The 24,354-nt window shown below is 42.5% G+C and overlaps 1 protein-coding gene across 1 annotated transcript in view; it reads right to left on the bottom strand.

Moving 5' to 3' along the window:
• The window catches only part of DNAH6 (dynein axonemal heavy chain 6), a 192,411-nt gene that overhangs the window by 103,568 nt on the left and 64,489 nt on the right, over window positions 1-24,354 (bottom strand). Inside the window, exons 36-45 of the mRNA XM_084627883.1 lie at window positions 23,745-23,927; window positions 22,936-23,079; window positions 17,121-17,342; window positions 14,480-14,627; window positions 11,302-11,459; window positions 8,048-8,179; window positions 6,424-6,595; window positions 2,852-2,998; window positions 2,688-2,761; window positions 611-765 (exon numbers count right to left, since the gene is read on the bottom strand). Of these exons, the coding sequence (XP_084484009.1) occupies window positions 611-765; window positions 2,688-2,761; window positions 2,852-2,998; window positions 6,424-6,595; window positions 8,048-8,179; window positions 11,302-11,459; window positions 14,480-14,627; window positions 17,121-17,342; window positions 22,936-23,079; window positions 23,745-23,927 (1,535 nt within the window). The remainder of the gene's footprint in view (window positions 1-610; window positions 766-2,687; window positions 2,762-2,851; window positions 2,999-6,423; window positions 6,596-8,047; window positions 8,180-11,301; window positions 11,460-14,479; window positions 14,628-17,120; window positions 17,343-22,935; window positions 23,080-23,744; window positions 23,928-24,354) is intronic.

The following is a 24,354-nucleotide window of genomic DNA, read 5'->3' as shown; positions in this document are numbered from 1 at the left end:
GTGTAGTATCTGTCTAGCTGCAGATTGCATCTGCCAAGTTCATACACACAAATGGAGACCATGTTTTGAATATTTGGTTCTCTATTCACTAAGACCAAAACTTCTGTATCTGGGTGCCTTAAATTAGACTCCTAAATCTGTATGTAAAAATCTAAGTGCCAATGGCGTTGCAGAGGCTGACAGTGCCCAGTGATTTCAATGTCTATGTTGATGGCAGGTCTTCTGAAGCAGCATAGGATTTCATGGGTATCATGATGATCAGAGGGCTATGGCAGATGTTTGTTCACTCAGCTCATGCAGCTGGGCACACTCTTGATTCAGGGTTCAGCATGGGATTATACCATTTTCATGGATTGACAATTACCTCCTTCCATCTCAGGTTGACCATCAGTTTGCATTTGAAGGCAAGATGAATTTAATATGTTTGCTTATTAGGGACTCCATGGTTAATTCTCTATGTATTTTAATGCATCCTTTCACTGTGTAAACCTGTGATTTGTCACACAATTTAAATTCTTCTCAAAATGACTTAAATTCACTTGTTTACACCAATCTGATTTTTACCTTAAAACAATGATACTGCCTAGGTATTAACTAAACAGTCCTGTACCTTGAAACATGCTCAATGGCATCCTGGAAGAACACCAGCTTTGTGTCCTTAGAGTTTGTTATATTGTAGTCATCCAGATAGTCTTGTAAAACTGATATAATCTTCTCCGTATCAGTCAGATCCTCATATATTCGATCAGCTTTTTCTGCGCCGACCTGAAAGGAAATTATTTGAGGAAAATAAGAGAAAATGAATGGACAGAAATTATAGTGCTTAAAATCTCCACAAATTATTAGTCAAGATTTTCAATACTTGGGTCCTAGAGGTAGGCTCCTAAATCCATAGTTAGGCATTTGAATGGCACCCTAAGTGCTGAATTCCCAGCAGTTCCCACTGACTTCAATGTGTTCTCTGGGGAAATTAAGAAAAACAATTCAGGCATTAAATCCATTTTCATTTTAGCTTTGCAGTCTGTTAAGAGCAGTCTCACTTCTCCAATTCTTTCACACCTGTGGCTAAAGTTTGGAACTGACCTCTAATCACACCTTTAGCTATGCTCCAGACCTCATTTTTTACCAAATCACCCCTAGTGTTTAGTTCAAAGAATTCAGCTGTTGTGTTTTTCCTCTCACTTACTAGCCTCTTTTACTCAGTTGTAACCTGCATTCCACATGAATCCTTCCCTACCCAGTAAATGTCATAATGAGATCTCAGCTGGGGCTAATTGCAAAAGATTTCCTCACAAGGCAGCAGTTACTGCTTGCAGAAGTGAGTCAAAGTAATTTAAAAGCTGTCCTTGTGTAGAGAGAAAAAGAATGAAAATTGAACATGTAAACTCTGTGAGAGAAATAATTTCTCTCCACAGGTCCCTGAGGCGTTTGTCCTGGATATATTTGCTAATATGCACATTTGTCCCTTAAACTGCCCCCAGTTTGCTATCTGATCTATCTAGTTGAGTGCTTATGGTGGAACTTTCCTTTCCTAGTATAAATCCTTTCCTAGTATAATCTTTGTTAAATGCTACTAGTTTTTTTAAGTATCAGAAAGGTAGCCGTGTTAGTCTGGATCTGTAAAAGTGGCAAAGAGTTCTGTGGCACCTTATAGACTAACAGATGTATTGGAGCATAAGCTTTCATGGGTGAACACCCACTTCATCGGATGTACATAGTGGAAATTTCCAGAGACAGGTATAAATATGCAAGCAAGAGTCAGACTAGGGATAACCTCGTTATCCCTAGCCTGACTCTTGCTTGCATATTTATACCTGCCTCTAGCTTTTTAAAAATATCCTTTAAAGATTTAGCTTGTCCTTGCCATAAGTCATAAATTGTACCACTGATGGCTTCCTTTCCTATCCATTCCCATCAGGATCCAAAGATCAAATATCTACCTGGAATCTACTTCTGTCCCTGGAATACCATATTGTTTCAAAAGAATATTTGCTATCCTTTATCGCCATTTCTTAGTGCACTCTGTAATGGAAAGTACCTGGTGAAATCACTTCCTCTTGTCCCCACATATCTTGGGGGGTGGGGTGGGGGAGAAGCAATTTTATGAAGGAGAACCAGACTTATTTCAGCCACCTATTTTACAATTAGGATCACTTAATTTTGCCATTCCTCAGTTTGAATGATTCTCTTTGGTCACTAGTAACAGAGGCTGTGAAAACATTAACAACTTCCTCCAGTGAAAGTACATTAGCTACTATGTCTGACTTTTAGGCAGAAGACTATTCACCTCTTCCTAATATAGGGGGGCCAGTTCTCAGATTATCTGTATGCAGCTTAGTTTTATTACGCTAGTTCCCTGAAAGGTGGTCTGCAGTCAGAAGAACTGTGTGAAATCCCATTTTTGCTAATGCAGACATTTTATCAAGATGCAAAAGGACTACTTCTCTTCTAAATATAACATAAAGGGCCACAGTCACTTTTGGTATAACAGGCAAAATGCTATTCACTTCCATGGAGATGTTCCTGCTTATTGTATCAGTGAATCAAGCCCATAGAATTTAGGATTAGTTTATGCTGAAATCATAGTGTTTATATTTTGCCTCTACACTTTATAAACCCTGCAGTTACATTAAACAAACAGAAAGTAAACAGTATTCTATGAAAACTTAGGCTTATGATAGACTTACTTTAAGGAAGTCCCCAAAGATGATTGGTTTTCTTACAAAGTAATCTGGGTCAACTGGGACTGCAAAATGTTTGCCTACAAATTAAAATTCTAGATTAGATAGGTTTTTGTAACATATATTTACATGTCTAATGTAATACAAATGGGGTAAGTTGATTTCCTTACTGGCCATTTCAGATAACATAGAATGAAAATACTGTTTATCTTCACTGTTGATGAGGCGGTCATGGAATACTCTCTGACACTCATGGCAAAAGAGTCTGAAGATCTGCGTTTGGTCTCTGACTGCTCCAGGATCACATTGGAGAATGCCTGTGTGTACAGTACACGAATAATACTTTCACTAACATAACAAATTCTGATCTTCACTTTCTAAACACTGTTGAAACAAACATTTTAAAAACACTGGAAAGATAATTTACGATTGTGAAAAGAATGTCCTGGATCAGCTGCAAAGGCCTTAGCGGTAGCTGAAGATTCTGAGTGCCTCAACAGGATCAGACACTAATTAGAAAGAAACATATTGAACAAAAGGGGCATGTTACACTGAAAATTGAAGTACACATGAACATCTGGAGAGAATGTTTACACAAGATGAGGTGGTTGTAGCAGGAAGGAAAGAAGGAGGTAATTAAATTGCAAGACATTGTTATGTAAATACAGCAAAAGTACAAGATTAGGAATGAAGCAATCAAGCTCCTATTATTATGTATACAGAAACAGAGTTAAGAGCTGACTAGCTTTACAGAGATGGTGGCAAAAAAATCACAACTGGGAAGTTAATAGAGGATATGGCCTATATAGGAAAGATCAGCAGAGTAAAAGTGGAGGGAATATTGAATTTATTATGATTGTTATTAATTCTAACAATATTGTACATATACACCATCTACCAACATCATCTATCTCACACAAAACATCTTATGACTATTTATAATGTTCTTATAATATTTATAAGAATATATACTGCACACAAGCACTGACGTGAAACAAACAGAGATTAAAATACTAGGAACATAAAATTGGTTTTATGGATCAGACATCTAATTGAGTATTTTGCCTCCAGTATTGACAAGTGTCAAATGCTTCAGAGGAAGACTAAGACCTCCCCCCTAAAGAATACACCAAGTCCACTGTGTAGTATCATACATTGAGGGAAAAAATTCCTTCTTGACTCCAGCAATCAACCATTTTATGCCTTGAAGCATAATATTTGATTATCTTATTAGGTTAGCTTAGATAACCTAATAAGTAATAAAACTGTCCTGCCCTAGCAGTCTATCCGAAGTGAAGAATTCCCACAATGATGAACTTCACAGGTTGGCCATATGCTGAATTAAGTCTTACGAGTTTTATTATCCTTCAATTTCTTTAGGGACTTTAGATGTCCACTCATTTTTTTATTTTGGGACAGGTAACAAAGGAAGAGCAACTCCTCTTTTATTATGTCTTTCATAATTCTGAACAGTCTATTAAACTTCCTCTAGCTTTTCTTATTTAGAATCTGAATAATCCTAGTCCTCACAATCTCTTGTGCAGTGTGTAAATCCAAACATACTTCTTACAGTCTGTCATAAATATAAAGGGAAGGGTAGCCACCTTTCTGTATACAGAGCTATAAAATCCCTCCTGGCCAAAGGCAAAATCCTTTCACCTGTAAAGAGTTAAGAAGCTAAGGTAACCTCGCTGGCACCTGACCCAAAATGACCAATGAGGGGACAAGATACTTTCAAATCTGGGGAGGGGGGAAAAAGGCTTTTGTCTGTCTGTCTGTGTGATACCTTTGCCGGGAACAGATCAAGGATGCAAGCTCTCCAACTCCTGTAAAGTTAGTAAGTAATCTAGCTAGAAAATGCGTTAGGTTTTCTTTGTTTTTTGGCTTGTAAATTCACTGTGCTGGAGGGAATGTAGATTCCTGTTTTTGTGTCTTTTTGTAACTTAAGGTTTTGCCTAGAGGGATTCTCTATGTTTTGAATCTGATTACCCTGTAAGGTATTTACCATCCTGATTTTACAGAGGTGATTTTTTTACCTTTTCTTTAAATAAAATTCTTCTTTTAAGAACCTGATTGATTTTTCACTGTTCTTAAGATCCAAGGGTTTGGGTCTGTGTTCACCTGTACCAATTGGTGAGGATATTATCAAACCTTCCCCAGGAAAGGGGGTGTAGGGCTTGGGGGGATATTTTGGGGATGAGGGGGGGAAGACGTCTCCAAGTGGGCTCTTTCCCTGTTCTTAGTTTAAATCGCTTGGTGGTGGCAGCGTACCAGGTTTTTAACCTAAGCTGGTTCCCAAGGCAAGAAAGAAATCTGTGCCTTGGGGAAGTCTTAACCTAAGCTGGTAAGAATAAGCTTAGGGGGTCTTTCATGCGGGTCCCCACGTCTGAACCCTAGAGTTCAGAGTGGGGAAGGAACCTTGACACAGTCGTTGGTGCCTTCCTCTGAGTGGTTTCATTTGCTACTCTTTATCTTTAGAGACAGCACAATCAACTATGGGGGAAACAAAACACAGAAACACAACTACATGAAAAAGCAAAGGGAGGGCAGAAACAAATAGGGAAACGAGAACACCATTTATCTTCTCTAAGCAGCCACCAGATGCACACACCATCAATCAAAGTCTGCACATGAAAGGGTAAATGTTTGAAAGACTTGAGAAGTGCAAGTACAGATGTGCATGTAAACAAGAAAGTGAACAAATAGGAGGCGGCGGTGCACATAACGGTGAGAAATGTGTGTAGGGACAAACAAAGCATGTGCTTGCCTAAAACCGGAGCTTGCTCAACTGAAGCAGGTTGGGGACATGGCTCAGAAGACAAGCATGCATAACTTAATTTTAAAGTTGTGCAGATGTTATTAGGCATATGCAGCTTCAGCCTGATAGCAAGAGGCATCATGAGGCTTATTGTCATTTCCTTGTAGACTGTCTGGTTAAAACACTGCCATACGAAAGAGGTAGCAGCTGAGTTAGGAATCACGTTAGCCTTCCTATGGGGAGACAGAACTGAGTCTATGAGTTCCCCAAACAGTCTCCTCTCTCAAAGGAAAATAAGGTAAAGTGGATGTCTGTGCCTTCATCACTGGGGTCTGGCCCCTTAGGATGATCTCTCCTGTATCCAGCACCACCCCTCCCTCTCTGTTTCCCGCTGTACCATTGTAGCACCAACAGCAGGAGTTTTTATCTAATACACTGGTGAGTGTTTTACAAGGACTTTCCATTCGCTGTTGTGTATCTTAGGGCATGAGGAGGAACTACTCTAACTTACAATGACTCAGGGACCCTTTCTCCCACTTTCACCAACAGCAGATGAGCATATTTTGCTTAGAGCTAGTGGATGCAAAATACGCAGTCTGAACTTACCCAGTTCATACACTCATTCAGCCACCTTCCTTAGAATCAATCAGTTAGGCTTTGTGGGCACTTACACAGCTCCTGACGAATTTCTCCTACCTTTCGAACAAGGGCAAGGTTTGCCTCTTTCTATATAATGTAGAAATTGGAGGAAATCATGATCTCCTCTTAGATATATTGCAAGCAGAAAAAAAGGCTGAACAAAGAAATTATTCATTGCAAATTATATCCTTTTCTCTAGTAAATAACAAATTTCAGAAGATATAATACTGAAATAGAGAATGTGAACTGCTTAGAGTCTCCTCACTAGACAGAAAGACCACTGACACCTGAAAATACACTAGAGGAACTAGAAAAAATACCATGTCAAAACCAAACACGTTTTACCTTGCACACACTTTGACAAATCACGTAAATTAAATACATAATGGGATTTTGCAGGTGTTGGGAGAAGATCAATGCTCATTCTTTGATATATTTCAACAGCAGCATCTACTATACTTGTTGCAGTCTGCTTTACTGCTGGAGAGAATTCAGCCAAAAAGCCCTTTAAGATTGCCTATATCCAGAACAACAACAAAAAAAGTAAGAGACACTTTAGAACTAAACATAAGGGACATTTTTATTTTCTTTGCAGTCATAAAATGCTGAAAAGTTTGGTTTTTATTGAAATGAGCTGTGATTCCAATCTGTAATAATTTCAAGGTATTTAATTTGAAAAGTCAAGATACTATATTAATTTGATCAAGACTTTAAACAATGGGTACCCAAAAATTAGACTCCTAAAGCCATGTTTAGACACCTAAATAAGTGGCTGGATTTACAAAAGTGCAGCACACCCAGCGGCCATCAATCAAGTATTGTGGGTTTAGCTGGGGTGCCAAGGGGAGTAGCTAGAGTGCTTTGCACTATGGCTCTTCCGGGCTGCAGGGTAGCATACTAGGAGCCACACAAGGGTGCAATAAATCGGAGCAGTCCCAGGGACAATGCTAATTTATGCTGGTGTCCATGCCAAACCCAAGAACAGACCAGAATTAGGGAGAAGCAAGGGCAGCTGAAAGCGACCCTTACTGCACCTGAAGAATCCTTTTATGAGGCACAGCTTGGAAGCTGGCCCAAGGATCTCTTTGGCCAGAGGACAGAGATGCAAAATAGGGTATTGAGTGATGGGTTAAAACGAGTGTGGAGGATAAAAAAGAAGTGCACGGAGGGAAAATTAAATCAACCACCCCAAACAAATGTGACTTTTAAGAAAATATTTTGGTGACTCAAAAAAACAAACAAACTTCAAGTACATGAAAAAACATATAAGGAAAAACATCTGATCTATCAAAATAAACAGAGAAGTGATACTTGTCTGTCAAAAAGCTGTTGACTGAGTTACTGGAAACCAGTGAATACATAGAGACCCATTGTCCTTGGGCATAAAGGTGGCAGGATTGGACCCATAAAAAGGAAAACTCCTAAAAAAAATATTAAGTTATGAGAGTGTTCCCAATAACCTAGAAGCAGGGCACTATAATAAATATCAATATTTATCCATCCTTATGTTCAATTATGCACGGCAGCTATTGAATAATGCACAAATGTTAGACAATTTTTAGCCAATTAAAGTAATATGTTTACAGAAACTGAAGAGAAGAAGGAAATATTTAATGTTATATTTAAATAAAGAAAAAGACACTGAACACAACTGAAATAAAAATACCTTAGAAGGTTAATGACTAATCATTTTAAATATATGCTTCTTCCTGGCTCTATGGGCTTGATCCAAAGTCCACTGAAGTCAGTGGAAAGATGCCTCTTGACTTCAGAGGGCTTTGGATCAGGCTCTTTGTGCATCTAGCCTCAGTCTCCAAAATCAAATTTCAATTCACTTTAAGAATTTGCAAAAGTTCCAATGTGACACACATTCCTAAACTCTTAACTATAGGACCACATTGCAGTATGACAGAGTACACAGATGAATACGTTTTCGATTCCTTAGGGTCACGCAGAAGTTGCTACTGACCTGAAAAATTTGTTTAAGGCTGTGCTCTGAGGGTGTTGGAAGGCACAGCATGGCAAAGTGTCTTATGAAACGTGGAGTTACTGGATTACGACCACCGCCTGGGGGTGCACAAGCTGATGCAATTGTTACATCCTACAGAAGGGAAATTCAGGCACAATTTGCACCAAACAGAATACTCAGTAATTTGTTTAATTATGCAAACACTGTTACTTATACATTTAGTACCCATATCTTTAGCAAGCTCCTGGTAAAGCAAATGTGATTTTCCCCCATCCCCTCTTTTTTTTTTTTTTTTTTTAAAAACTGGTATTCAAAATAATTCATTTATGAAAGTCCTTCAAGCACAACAGCATGTCCCAGAAGAGACATGGTCAGTGCTGGCCAGCTCATTACTCCTCTTTCCCTACTCTGCCCAGTCCCCATATTTTGTCTCACACAGTCACACATAAGAGAGACATTAACTAGAGTAGTGGAGTCCCCCATCCTATAGCGTTCTCACTGTGGGCTATGTTTTGATTGCTCGCAACTGACCACACAGTCGCAGGGCAGGGGAAAACAAGGAACCTCCCTTCCTGTAGCATGGCCCAAATGAGGCCCATGCAAAATTGCAGCTCATTCACTCAGGAAAGCACAAGCGTTGCTACTGTGTTGCTCTCTCCTAAGAACAATGGGCCAAAAAAGGGGTGGAGAAGGCTGGAGAGTAGACAGAGCCATGGCTGGCAGCAAAGTGAGGTATGCTGGAGACACTTAAAGGCTACAGTAGACCATGCTCCCCACAGCATACCCAGAGAGCTTTGGGAGGCATTCTGTGGCAGAATATTTCCTGATGCTCCCTCAGGGTGTCACAGATCCACACTAACTTTCTACTCAACTTTCTACTCGCACAAAACCAAACACACTTGCCCTGCCCCGTCCCTCCTCCAAGGACCCGCCCCTTCTCTGAGTCCCCACCCCTGACTCACTCCATCCCCCTCTCCCTCAGTCACTCGCTGTCCCCACCCTCACTCACTTGCTCATTTTCACCAGGCTGGCTCAGGGGGAGGGGGTTAGAGTAGGAGTGGGGTGGGGAGGAGGGCTCCGGCTGTGGGGCCAGATATGAGGAGTTCAGGGTGAAGGAGGGGGCTCCGGGTTGAGGCAGTGGGTGAGATGCGGGGGGGGGGAGTTTGCGGGCTCTGGGGTGGGGCGGGGATGAGGGGTCTGTGGTGCAGGAGGGGGCTCCAGGCTGGGAGGTGGAGCTGAAGGGTTTGGAGTCTAGGAGGGGGCTCCAGGCTGAGGCAGGGGGTTGGGGTGTGGGAGGGGATATGGGCTCTGGGCTGGGGATGTGGGTTTCATGGTGGAGCCAGAAATGAGGGATTCAGGGTGTGGGAGGGAGCTCTGGGCTGGGGCAGGGGGTTGAGGTGCAGGGGGGGTGAGGGCTCCAGCTGGGGGTGCAGGCTCTGGTGTGGGACTGGGGATGATGGATTTGGGGTGCAGGAGGGGGCTCTGGGCTGGGACCAAGGGGTTCGGAGGGCAGGAAGGGGATCAGGGCTGGGGAAAGGGGCTGGGGCATGGGGTGGTGAGGGCTCAGGCTGGAGGTGTGAACTCTAGGGTGGGGCTGGGGATGAGGTGTTTGGGATGTTGGAGGGGGCTCCAGGCTGGGATTAAGGGGGTACCAGGGCTGGGGCAAGAGAATGGGGTGTGGGAGGGGTTTGGGGTGCAGGTCCTGGCAGCACTTACCTCATGCAGCTCACGGAAGCAGCAGCATGTCCCCCCTCCAGCTCCTACATGGAGGCACGGCCAGGCAGCTCTGCACACTGCCCTGTCCACAGGCACCATCTCCACAGCTCCCATTGGCCACAGTTCCCGACCAATGGAAGCTGCGGAGCTGGTGCTTGGGCAGCACATGGAGCTCCCTGGCTGCCCCTATGCCTCGGAGTCGGAGGTGGGACATGTCACTGCTTCCGAGAGCCACAAGGAGCCTGCCTTAGCCCCATTGCACTGCCAACCAGACTTTTAACGGCAGTGCTGACCAGAGACACCAGGGTCCCTTTTTGACCAGGCGTTCTGGTTGAAAACTGGACACCTGGGAACTCTATTCAACATGGGGAGGGGCCTCGTGGCTAAATACCATAGTTTACCCCTATATAGTATGTATATCTACCACATTACTACAGCTTAAACTTGAAATCCTTTGGTGGGAGCTACACATTGTGAGAAGAAAGGAAATTTCTTTCTGAATGATAGTAAGAAGTTGCCCAATTTCAAAATCACTCTGTGCAACCTAACCTTCTGCTGCTATCCTATGAACAATACAGATGTTGGGTGCTGGGACTGGGACATCTGAAGAAATTCAGCCAATCATCAAACTGTACACTTGACTTCAGTCTATATACTGGTCAAAAATGGCATAAAAGTCTTGGCTGATTTTTCTTAACAGTCCAATCTTTGCTCTGAAATGCTTTGATAATCTGCACAAACACTGGGTTTCAAATGACAACTCAGTTACTAAACTAAGAGTAGAACTCTAGAAGTGGGTAGCTGCCTCTTCATCTTTTGAAAACAGTGTTTGAAACAAAAAGTTAAAACAACATCTGTTTTAACACTTCTTTTTGACAATCCCTTCTTCAGTTTATTTGGAGTTTAGGCATATCAAAAGACTTAGCCACAATTGCAAAAACAACCCTAGGTCCAACCGTCAACTTCTGGCAGCTGAGGAATGGAATTCTCTCTCATCAAATTCTTGGCTTGTGGCTGAAGGCAGAGGAATGTATGCTATATTGCAAGGGAGGAAAGAAGAAAGACTTACTGGCTAGTATCGGAGTCATTATTCAGAGAGAGGGACTAAATCCAGAAACTGACATCTACGCCAACACCTTCAAGGGTTGTTAGAAGAAAATCTCAGACCCTCATTCCCTGGACTGAAAGAAGCTTGAAAGCTACAGGAACAGCTTCACACTGTTCTCATGTTATTGCCTCAAGGAGCAGCGATAATGGGCTTCAGAGGGAAATGTGTCCTCCTTGGACAGAAGGGGTGTCAATGCTAAACAGGGCTAAAGGGTAGGCAGTGCAGAGGGATGAAAATGGAAGTGTTCTGGAGGATCTCACACACACACACAAAGCTCAAAACTTTGGAGTGTGAATACAAAGGTACATTTAAAAAATCCAAGTGATGTTTAGAAGCAATGCAGAGTTAGAGCACATTAACCGTACACAAAGAATACAATTAACTTTATCTAACTATCCTGTGAATTTGATAATCTAAAAGCTGGGATGACCTGTATTTCTTTCCAAAATAGTTTCTCTCTGTCATAGAATCCTCCAAAATCTTGGTACTGCCGAAGTAGCTCAATTGGAGGCTGAGAACCATACCGATCCAATTTAGGCATGTTTAGATCATCCACAAACAAAACAACTCTTTTTTTTCCTGGTGCTCCTAAGAAATAAAAATATAAAAGGCAGACAAATCAGTGCTGGTAATTTCCATTTATGAAATAAAAATTCCAGTTACAAAAAATAAAGCCTTAGGCTATTTACACTGAGCCCTGGTCTACACTACAAATTTATGGCAGTGTAACTACGTCACTCACATCCCTGACTTAGTTATACTGATCTATGTGTATACTGACCTATGCGTGGTGTAGACAGGGCTATGTTGCCGGGAGGGCTTCTCCCCTCTACACAGCTACCGCCTCTCTGAGGTGGAATACCTTCGCCAACGAGAGAAGCTCTCCCCTTGACATAGGTTGAGTAAGTGCTGTGGCAGCTGTAGCAGCCACAACTTCAAAGTGCCGACTCCACAGCCACTTTTAGAGCACTAGCTTGAGCCCCACCAGCCCAAGTCTGTCGATCCAGGCTGGGAGGCTTGCTCCAAAATGCTGAGAAGACATTATGGAGGTGCCTTAGCAGCTCCACAGTTAAGGTTGCATTGAGTTTCCCACTTAAATTGTTTTGTGAATTCAAATTCTGTGAAACTGTGCACAGGAATCATTCTTAAACACGGTCTATTTCAAGGAGAACACATTTTCATTTTTCTAGGTACTTGTCACACTCTTTAGAGCCTTCTTTGTACAACTTTGCAAGACATTAAATCACTCCTGTTGGTAATTTTTCCAGAGACCTTAATGGTTTTTGGGGATCCCTAACGTAGCAATATCAAAAATACCAAATTTCAAACAAGACTTCAGCCTACAAAAAAGCCCAACATGGTAATTTATTGGGAAAACTCAAAATACAGTTATTGAGCTTCTTCATCACAAACCTGTTTAATATTTTGCCATGAAGACCAATGAAGCATTGCATCTTCATGGAGGATTTATTTTCCCACACATTGCCTCCACAGCTCACTGCCGTGTTTTCTCCGGTTCCAAGGCTTCATCCCTTGGTAGCTCCTCACCCTAGATGCCACTGTGCCATCCATGCCCCACAGACTGTCTTGAACGTGAAAACATTCCACACTGGAAGTCCCAAGCTGACATACCAAACTAGATCCATTAGACCAGGTCTACAGTCTGGTGATCCACAGGAAACTGGCAGATAGAGAATCTGCCTTTGTAGTGGAGCTACAAGCTCTGCTTCTGAGACAGCATTGGCTGCATGACTCCCACCCTCCTTGTCTACTGCCACCATGTCTTAACCCATATTACACATAAATGAACATCATGGGGGTAGGGAAAGGGAGAGAGCTACTGAGAAAGTTGCTTGAGAAGTAGAACCTGCAGCTCCACTAGGGAGCCAGCTCATCTCTCTGAAAAACCTTTTGCAGTTTGCCGGCGGGAATCTATCAGTCAGACATTCCAACAGCCAAGGATTATCATTACAATTTAGACACAGAGGTCACGGCAGTCATGGATTCTGTGACTTTACTGGACCTCCCTATCTTCTTTGGCTGTCAGGGATTGAAGCCAGGGCTGGAGGCAGCACTGTGCACCCCTGCCCTGCAACTGGGGCTGGAACCAGGACCCTGCAGCCCCTGCCCCGTGGCCTGGACTGCAACAGGAGCCATGCGTCCCCCTCGCAACTTCGCAGGGCCTTGCACAGTCTTCCCCACCGGCTGTGGCCATGGCTGCACGCCCCTGTCCCGCAGCTGAGGCCAGCTCCAGAGTGGGCGCTGCGCCCCTCCCCTTCAAGCATCAGTCCTGCAGCTTCCGCCAGGGGCTGCAGCAGGGGCTATGCATCCCCCTCACGGCTTCCCAGAACCATATACCCCCCTCCCCCCTGCTGCAGCTGGGGCTTGGAGGGGGCTGCAGCTGGGGCTGCACACCCCTGTCCTGCAGCTGAGGTCAGCTCCAGAGTGGGGGATGTGCACCTCCAATGGCTCTGCCCCACGCTGAGGCCGCTGGAACCAGGGCTGTGCCCCCTGCCATGGCAGGGGGATCAGCCTGTCAGTCTGTCCCCGTCCCCCCATGGGATGCTATCCCTCCCCTCTACCTAGCGCTGTCCCCTGGTTATTTTTAGTAAAGTCACACACAGGTCATGGGCTCCATGAATTTTTGTTTATTGCAGGGAGGCTGGTGTGCAGGGTAAGGGGGTTCAGGAGAAGGCCTGGGGATTGGGGCTCCTAGTTGACTCCCCAGCCTCTTCTGCACACTCACCCCTACTTCTCTATCTAGACCTGTTCCATGGCTCCCAATGTCCTGCCCAGCTCCCTAGTTCCATGGCCTCCTTCCATCCCCTACTCCTCTAACTCTATTCTACACTGAAATAATTTTAATATTCATGTATTTTAGTTAAGTTTAAGAATCCACAATGTACACATCATATTTCCCATAATCACACTCAAACACACAACCTGATATCTGACCACATATTTGTACATGAACATGAAAAAGTAATACATTGCAGATTTGGCACTAAACATATGTATCTTAATCTATCCAAAGTCAGAGTTCAGGTTGTGCATTTGAGTATAATTACAAAGAAGGGGGTGTTTGCACTGTGGGTGGTTACATCTTAAAACTGAAAGGGAATTTGCTGTGGAATGGAAGAGTCTAGAATTGTGTTTAGTTATTGTGAATTGAGGTTGGAAAAGGTGTGAACTGAGGCGGGTGTGGATGTTGTTGATTTCTTTTACTTTCAGTAATTTTGTTGTAAGAAATATACTTGAGCAAACTTAACTCTAAGATAAGGATGTTTTTAGTGTGGAAAATGTAAATATATCATTCAAGAATCCCCTTGTAAATCATTGTACATGACAACTTTTCACACTACTCAATATTATAATAACTGTTAACAGATTTTAAAGCTTTTGTACTTCATTACTGCCCTCAAGTGTAAAACTGCAAGAACTACATCATTTAATAGAAATGAAGCTTCACTTCTTGTATTCCAATTTAACAATAAATTTTCCTGGAAGTTAGCCCTCAGAAACATCATACTTTGAACTAAAATACCAGACACACATTTTTATACTACTGCAATTAAGATAAGCAAATAGATAAAATTAAAAATCATTACCTAAAATATTTTTTCTTTTCTTTTCTAATTTGGATTCGATAATCTCTTGTGTTCTAGCAGATGATGTCTGAGCAGAGAAGTTTAGGTAAACAGGAACATAGCCTGCTTCTTCTTGTATTTGGTTTAGCAATCCCCTTGCAACTACAGACTTTAATTACAAAAAAAATAAGTAATAATAACTGCATTATACACAAAGTTGCACACACACACACACGCACACACACCCTCTCTTTATGGTTCTATTATGCAATCACTTTGGTAAATTGCACAGTCCTACAACAAATAATATAATGAAATTAATCAAATGAGTAGAACAGTGGGCCAGATCTTATTTCCACTCTCAGCCTCTCCCCTGATGATCCTCTCTAGCTCCATAGGAGCAGAGTGAATACCCCTGAAATCTGTCCTCCAGCTATAGGAGTACAGGAGCCATTGCTGTTTCCTACACTGTTTCCTGGCTGTTGCTTAGGAACAAAGGAATCACCATACTAGATCGAACCAGGCTCCATCATCCATCTAATTTAGTATCCCGTCTCTGACGGTGGTCAGTACTAGCTGCTTCAGAGAAAGTATGTGCTGCAGTAGGCAGTTACAGGATAACTTGCCTGCAGTTTTATTTTTATTAGTTTCCATTTTCCCTTCTTGTGGATCCTAACATCGTGTTTGCTTTTCTGACTGCTACTGCACACTGAGCAGAGCTCTTCATTGAGCTGTATGCAATGATGCCAAGGCCCCTAACCTAAACTGTTTGTTAATTTAGAAGTCCACAAGGTTAATTTAGAAATCCACAAGGTAGTTCAAATTATTCCCTCCACTGAGCACTGCTTTGCATTTGTCAACACTGAATATCATCTGCCATCATGTCGCTTATTCACTGAGCTGGGTCAGGTCCCATGAAGTTCCTTAGTCTTCTCTAGTTCTGACTAATCTAAATAATTCTGCATCATCTGCAAAGTACGACACCTAACTTGTCACCAGGTATTAAACAACACAGGACCTAATATGGAATCTTGAAGCACCCTGATGTTAACCCTTTACTATAACAAAAATTGCCAATTTATTTCCACTCTTTGGTTTCTGTCTCTTAGCAAGTTTCTGATCCATGACAATACTTTGACTCTTAAACCTTATTTTCTTTAGCAGCTTCTTTTGTGGGACTTACTTTGTCAAAGACCAAATAAATTATGTCAATTAGTTCTCCTTTATCCACTGTTTTTTGGCACTTTTGGAGAATTCTAGCAGATCAGTGCGGCTCAATTTTCCTTTGCAGAAGCCTTGCTGTTTAGACACTATCGTATTATGATTTCCTAAATATGTCATAATTCTGTTTGTAATTGTTGTTTTAAACAATGTACCAGATATAAAAGTAAAGGTTACTGGTCTGCAGTTCCTTGGATCATCCCAAACACCTTTTAAAAAATATAGATACAACATTCGCTACCCTCCAATCATCCAGCACAGCAGCAGATTTTAATGGGACATTTCATATTTTAGCCAGCTGCTCAGCCAGTTTTTTCTTAAATTCCTTCAGAACTCTTGGCTTAAAACCACTTGGACCAGGTGACTTTTTGCTTCTTAATTTATCTGTTTGTTCCAGCCCCTTTTCTTTCGATGTCTTAATCTTTAATAGCGCATTGTTAGTGTTACAGGAAAAGAGTAGTTCTGGGATTGGCATCTCCCCAACATCTTCTGTAGTGAACACTGATAGTAAAACAATCATTTAGCTTCTGCATCTTAGGAATCCACCCACCAACCCGCTGCCCAACCACCTCTCCTTACCCCTTCCCTCAGGAATCCCCAAACCTGTATCCCAGTTGCCCCTTTCCCTCAGAAGTTCCCCTGCCCACATCCCAAATGCACTCCCCTAACAGCCCTGTCTTAATTAATACTAAATGTAATTCCTTTGATTGGCTGAGTGAAGGTAGGCCCTTCACTCAACTCGGTGCCCTTTCTCTGTCGCTCTGTAATGCCACAACTTTTGAAAACCACATCAGATCAATTTTAAAACTTCAGGGAATATTCTAGGCATCAACAGGCAAGACCCTAATGATTTTGCTGAAAAGCCTGATTTCCACTAAAATCACCATTTGGCCCATCAGGATACAGGGCTCAGGGAGTGACCTCAAAGAGGCCTGTAGAATGGGAGCAGAGTCACTCTGGACAGGGATGCAGGTAGTGATCTTACAGAGGCCTGTGGGAAAGTAGCAGTGTCACTCTGGATACAGGGGTGAGGCAGTGACCTCAAGGTTAGGCTGAGAGTGAGGGCAGATTCCTCTCCCCACTCTGGTCACCCCACCCTCACCACCCAGCCGGACCTCTTTCTCCTGCTCCTCTCAGGCTCTCTCCAACCAGACCTCTTGCACCCCACCCCCACTCTGGTCAGACCCCTACTGATTTGGAAGATAATCTGACAATCTGAAAACTGGAAAAGTTTGATTTAAGTGGACATCAAAATTTTCCAATTTTCATCCAAATCAGTGGACTCTGACCAGAGTTGGGGGTGGGGGGAGGGAGTTGAGGGATCCAGCTGTAGTGGGGGTGAGGGTCTGGCAGGGTGTACAGGTCAGCCTACATAAGCAACCAAGTGTGTGACCCTCCAGTGTTAATCAAGTGACCCTATTGCTATCCAAAGAATTCTTACCTTGCCGACCCCAGTAATTCCTGTGAGCAATACGGAATGTCTGACGGCTAACAACTTTTCCATTAAGTAGCCATAACGCACAGTGTCTGTGGTTGGAACAAGCATTTCAAAAAATGGCACTTGTCTACTGTACTTGAAAGTAGGTATAATCCTCTCCCAGAGATCCAGTCGTCTACTATCAAAATCCATGTAAACACTCCACAGATCTCCAGAGGTTGGAAGCTAGAAGGACAAAATAATCCTAAACAGTACTTCATAATAATAATAAAAACATTATATCTTAAAATTCAAATGCCTTTACATCTCTGCATTCTCCAGTGACATGTAGTAAACCAGTAACTGAATTTTCATCTTTTCCATGCTGTTCTCTATTCAGTTATTGCCCAGACTGATTGCAGAATCTTACATTTAAATATTTTGGTGATTCTTTATCACGAATAGCATGCAGGCACCATGTTCATCTGGTTCCATACAAAAATGACACCAAACTGAAGAGTATTTGATTGATCAAATGACTAAGTATTAAAGGTTTCAGAGTAGCAACCATGTTAGTCTGTATCCGCAAAAAGAAAAGGAGTACTTGTGGCACCTTAGAGACTAACAAATTTATCTGAGCATAAGCTTTCATGAGCTACAGCTCACTTCATCGGGTGCATTCAGTGGAAAATACAGGAGGGAGATTTATATACACCGAGAACATGAAACAATGGGTGTTACCATACACACTGTAATGAGAGTGATCAGGTAAGTGATCTATTACCAGCAGGAGAGCAGGGGACAAAAAGCCTTTTGTAGTGATAATCAATGTGGGCCATTTCCAGCAGTTGACAAGAACGTGTGAGGAACAGCTTGAGGGTTGGGGGGTGGAATGAACATGGGGAAATAGTTTTACTTTGTGTAATGACCCATCCACTCCCAGTCTTAATTCAAGCCTAAATTAATTGTATCCAGTTTGCAAATTAATTCCAATTCAGCAGTCTCTCGTTGGAGTCTGTTTTTGAAGTTTTTTTGTTGAAGGATTGCCACTTTTAGGTCTGTAATTGAGTGAGCAAAGAGATTGAAGTGTTCTCCAACTGGTTTTTGAATGTTATAATTCTTGACGTCTGATTTGTATCCATTTAACCTTTTACATAGAGACTGTCCAGTTTGGCCAATGTACATGGCAGAGGGGCATTGCTGGCACATGATGGCATATATCACATTGGTAGATGTGCAGGTGAATGAGCCTCTGATAGTGTGGCTGATGTGATTAGGCCCTATGGTGGCGTCCCCTGAATAGATATGTGGACGCAGTTGACAACAGGCTTTGTGGCCCCTTGTGGCATGTAGTAGTTTAGATGGTTTAGTGTCCTTTTTCTTTTGTAGCGAAGCAAAGTGTGTGTGTTTAAATGGCTTGTCTAGTTTTTGTAAAGTCCAGCCATGAGGAAGTTTGTGTGGAAGGTAGGTTTTTTTATGAGAAACTCCCTGAAAAAGCACAAGAACAAATCTGCACAGACAAAGCCCTAGAATACCCCTGGTCGGGGTTCCATCTGCTACCCAAGATCCATAAAACTGGAAATCCTGGACACTCCATCATCTCAGGCATTGGCACCCTGACAGCAGGATTGTCTGGCTATGTAGACTCCCTCCTCAGGCCCTATGCTACCAGCACTCCCAGCTATCTTCGAGACACCACTGTCTTCCTGAGAAAACTACAATCCTTCATGATCTTCCTGAAAACACCATCCTAGCCACTCTGGATGTAGAAGCCCTCTACACCAACATTCCACACAAAGATGGACTAAGCCGTCAAGAACACTATCCCCGATAATGTCACAGCAAACCTGGTGGCTGAACTTTGTGACTTTGTCCTTACCCATAACTATTTCACAGTTGGGGACAATATATACCTACAATCAGCGGCACTGCTATGGGTACCCGCATGGCCCCATAATACGCCAACATTTTTATGGATGACTTAGAACAACGCTTCCTCAGCTCTCGCCCCTAATGCCCCTACTCTACTTGCGCTACATTGATGACATCTTCATCATCTGGACCCATGGAAAAGAAGCCCTTGAGGAATTCCACCATGATTTCAACAATTTCCATCCCACCATCAACCTCAGCCTGGTCCAGGCCACACAAAAGATCCACTTCCTGGACACTACAGTGCTAATAAGCGATGGTCACATAAACACTACCCTATACCGGAAACCTACCGACCGCTATGCCTACATACATGCCTCCAACTTTCATCCAGACCACACCACACGATTCATTGTCTACAGCCAAGCTCTACGATACAACCGCATTTGCTCCAACCCCTCAGACAGAGACAAACACTTACAAGATCTCTATCAAGCGTTCTTACAACTACAATACCCACCTGCTGAAGTGAAGAAATAGATTGACAGAGCCAGAAGAGTCCCCAGAAGTCACCTACTACAGGACAGGCCCAACAAAGAAAATAACAGAACGCCACTAGCCATCACCTTCAGACCCCAACTAAAACCTCTCCAACGCATCATCAAGAATCTACAACCTATCCTGAAGGATGACCCATCACTGTTACAGATCTTGGGAGACAGGCCAGTCCTTGCTTACAGACAGCCCCCAACCTGAAGCAAATACACACCAGCAAACACACACCACACAACAGAACCACTAACCCAGGAACCTATCCTTGCAACAAAGCCCGTTGCTAGCTGTGTCCACATATCTATTCAGGGGACACCATCATAGGGCCTAATCACATGAGCCACACTATCAGAAGCTCGTTCACCTACACATCTACCAATGTGATATATGCCATCATGTGCCAGCAATGAATCCCCTGAACACCCATTGTTTCATGTTCTCTGTGTATATAAATCTCCCCATTGTATTTTCCACTGAATGCATCCGATGAAGTGAGCTGTAACTCACGAAAGCTTATGCTCAAATAAATTTGTTATTCTCTAATGTGCCACAAGTCCTCCTTTTCTTTTTTCTAAATATTAAAGGCAGCGTTGCTTGCTGGATCGCTGGCATTGAGGACTGCCCCACCTTTGTGAAGATATCTGTGGAAGAGTGTCAGCTGATGGGGGTGCTGCAGAGAAGCCAGCAAACCACCCACACTCTGAACCCCTTCCTTCAGCAGAGTAAAGCTCCATGAACTGGTATCAATCTGGCAAAGCTCCTCTTCTGTGGCTCCTGAGAAGATCTCCTTACAGCTGAAGCACCATCTCACCATCTGCTTGGCCTGCTTCCCCAGCTCCACAATTTGGGGTAGTGCCGAAACACAGGCAAGGAGCCAGCCCAGTGGGCCCATTCCCAGAAAAATCCTGTGTTTTGTTTGTTTTCAAATGTCCTCCATGGACAGAATGAGAAACTGCTCAACAATGACCCCAAAGTGGCTTCAAAAATAATTGGAAAGGGATTGCTTGGGGATGGCCAAACCCTGGAGACTTCATGGAGAAGTCTATGGGCATGTCAACATAGAGACATTCAGAAAAGTTAAGGCGAATCAACTAAAGCTGTGGAGTCAATGCATACAAGTTAAAACATGTTAACTCCTCTCCCTGTATGGTTGCTCTCATTCAGAAGCAAAATGGCCTTAGTTGGGAGAATTAAGTTAGAGTGAACTAAACCACTTTACTCCTGAACGAGAGCCTCCACGTGGAGGTTAACACACTTGAATTTATGCACATTCACTTCACATCTTTAGTTGATTCGCCTTAACTTTCCTTAATATCCCCAGACAGACAAGCCCTAAATTGCTTCCTGCATATCCTGGAGAAGAGGTACAACCCCAAGTGTCTTGGATTAGGGGAGAGATAAGGATCCAGAAAAATACACTGTATTTCATGGATGTCACCACTTCTAGGTTGGAAGGGGGCAGCTGTCTAACAAAACAGAAACAAGAAAAATGAAGCTGCAGGAGGAATTTAGGACATTACAATTAATGATTCTCCATTGCCATGCACCTTGGGCTCCATTCACAAAAGAACTTAGGCACTTAGCTGCCACTTTAAGTGCCTAAATGCCAGAATCAGGCATGAGTGGGATTCACAAAGCCACTGCTCAGCTGCCCCTGAACCCTCCAGAACCTAAATTTTTGCAGTAAAAGTTCCCTAGGCACCTATGTTTCTGTATCTGTGGTCACCCCATCTCAAAAAAGATATACTGGAATTGGAAAAGGTTCAGAAAAGGGCAACAAAAATGATGAGTGGTATGGAACGGCTTCCCTATGAGGAGAGATTAATAAGACTGGGATTTTTCAGCTTGGAAAAGAGATGGCTAAGGGGAGATATGATTGAGGTCTATAAAATCATGACTGGTGTAGAGAAAGTAGATAACGAAGTGTTGTTTACTACTTCTCATAACACAAGAACTAGGGGTCACCAAATGAAATTAATAGGCAGCAGGTTTAAAACAACAAAAGGAAGTATTTCTTCACACAATGCACAGTCAACCGGTGGAACTCTTTGCCAGAGGATGTTGTGAAGACCAAGAGTATAAGAGGGTTCAAAGAAGAACTAGATAAGTTCATGGAAGATAGGTCCATCAATGGCTATTAGCCAGGATGGGCAGGGATGGTATCCCTAGCCTCTGTTTGTCAGAAGCTGGGAATGGGCGACAGGGGATGGATCACTTGATGATAACCTGTTCTGTTCATTCCCTCTGGGGCACCTGGCATTGTCCACTGTTTGACGACATGATACTGGGCTCGATGAACCATTGGTCTGACCCAGTATGGCCATTCTTATGAGCATACGCACTGCAACCCCATGCCAGGTGTCCAGACACCTAAGTCCCCAGAGCAAGAAACAGGGCAAGATAAGTGTTCCTCTGCCTAATTTGTCTGTATGGCCCAATCCAGTAAGAGTGCTCAGACCTCGCCTACCAGATCAGGCTCCTATTAGGAAGCATACACACGGCAGGGGGGGTGGGAGTGGGGAGGAGGATGACCTCCTATATAACTTTTAGCCCAGAGGTTAGGGTACTCACCTGGAATGTGGGAGACCCCCATTCTGCCTGAAGGGAGAAGGGATTTGAACGGGGCTCTGCCAACTTTCAGGTGAGTACCCTAGCTACTGACCTATTGGGTACTCTGAGGTGGGGCTCCCTCAGTCTCTCTTGTTCAAGCTGCTCCACTGTGGAAAAACAATGAAAGAATCCTCCCGCTCCTTTTCTCCCTCACCACCAGCTTCTTGCAAAAACCACAGAGGCCCTCAACCCAAGAGAGTTGGCAGCCAAGAATCCCCAACAAAGGGAGACACCTCCCTGCAGCATGGACATAAGCACCTATCTCCGAGAAAGTGGTGGGGCTTAGCACACACCTCTCAGTTTGGCCTCTTCAATTGGCTGGTTTAGGCAAGGAGCCGCCTAGCTTGCTGGCTTTAGTGAATCCCCTGGAGAGGCACCTCTCTCTTCCTATTCATTGTATAGGGAGCCTAGGTGCCGAACTCAGGCTTTGTGAATCCCAGTTACCAGGGTGACACCCAACATCACCACGCCTACATTTCTTTGTCAATCTAGCCCCTCCTGTCATGATTTACACCTGTATAGTGTGAGTGCAAAGCAGGTGTGAAATGCTACCTTTCTAATTTGGTAGCACTTTGTCCTCACTTTGCATCAGTGTAAATGACTACACAAAGTACAAAGCAATGAAGAATCAGGCCCTGGGTCTTTAAAAAAAAAAGTACCACAGCATCTTTAATGACCACAAATGGTTAGGACTTAGGTTTAAGAAGGAAAGATCTTTTCTGCTACCTCTGCTTGTTACATTATCCCCCTACCTCCCTATGTATAGAAGCTACTGTAAATGCCGTGAGTCAACTTGTTTCTTTACCTTGGCTTCAGGATTGTCCTCAAACTGTTGTCTCACAAATGTATCAAAAACATCCCAGTAGTTTTCCATTAAATTTCCACCCAGTGACCATAAATAGCAGAAAACAAAAGTCTGGCAGACTATGGTTTTTAATTTTGATTGGTCCTATAAAGAAGAAAGACAGTTCATACATTTTGTACATTACTTTTCATTACATCAGTGTCTTAAAAAAAGCCCTGCAGTCATGAAAGCTGAATTAGTATTCAGTACTAACAATACCCATGGAGACTAAGCTCTGCATGTTCTCAATCCAATTCATTTAAAAATGAAAAATGAAAATGAAAAATGTTCAACTTATGAGCCCACCTGGTCATTCTGAATAACACACTTCACAAGTCTACAAACTGAGCTCCGTGCAGCTGAGGTAGGAGACCAGAAGGCTCGGGGAAGGGGATACAAGGGGCTAGGGCTACAGGGAGGGAGGTATTTTGATAGTATTTTATTTTAAAATGCACTTTTAAATGCAAATTCCAATTTACTCCAGTTAAAACTAGTTTTCAACATTGGTCTAAAAGCTAACATCCCACTGAACAGAAAGATACCAGTGCCCTTCTAAACAAAGAAACGATCATTTCTGAATATCAGTCAGTTCAGATCATTAATAGATTTCATGATTTCAAATCAAACAACACAAGCTACAAAACAAAAGTTATTGAACATAAAATGTGATTATTCCACATTTAAATTTTATACCAGAATTGTAAGTAAGTAAGTAAGTGTTTTCTGCATATCTTGAGTGTATTATATAGTAGTATGTTAAATGCTTATACCATTTTAAGATCAGGGCCTCCTTTTCCAAACAGCAAAGACTCCAGTAAACAACAAAGCGTAGTAACTTTACTGATGTCCACTTGTGGAATAGCTTGTGAGCACTTTTTATTGACAAACTTTAGACCATCATCAACATAGCGACAAAACAGATCAAACAAATGCTGTTTTGCTTCCTCATTTAACTAAAATGAAAACAATATTTTTATGAATACATTTTCAAAAAATTGTTTTGAACAAAGCACACATCATAATAACAAGCTGTACAGCATCCTTGACATCCAGAATATACTGATAAATTTTGTACACATGCACACTCAACACATTTTTATATATTATAGATATACAAATGAAGGATTACACTGACAGGCGTGTTTCTCCAACCCTGACTCACATGAGTAATCCTTCTCATGATTTATTCCACTGAAGACAAATAATGAACTGGAAATTTTCATGAAGTGGAAAAACACTTAGATGCATGTTCTGCATATTTTTATATATTTTGTACATTTAGATTCCTACTTTATTACAGTTAATTATAATTACTGGTTTATTAAAATGTTACTCTTCATAATAATTTTATTTAATTAGTTAAAATAAATAAATAAAAGT

Source organism: Lepidochelys olivacea, assembly GCF_965140295.1.
Source record: "Lepidochelys olivacea isolate rLepOli2 genome assembly, chromosome: 5".
In the NCBI taxonomy this organism is placed as follows: Eukaryota; Metazoa; Chordata; order Testudines; family Cheloniidae; genus Lepidochelys; species Lepidochelys olivacea.
The sequence above is the reverse complement of the archived record's forward strand: the minus strand, read 5'-3'. Positions and strand labels throughout refer to the sequence as shown.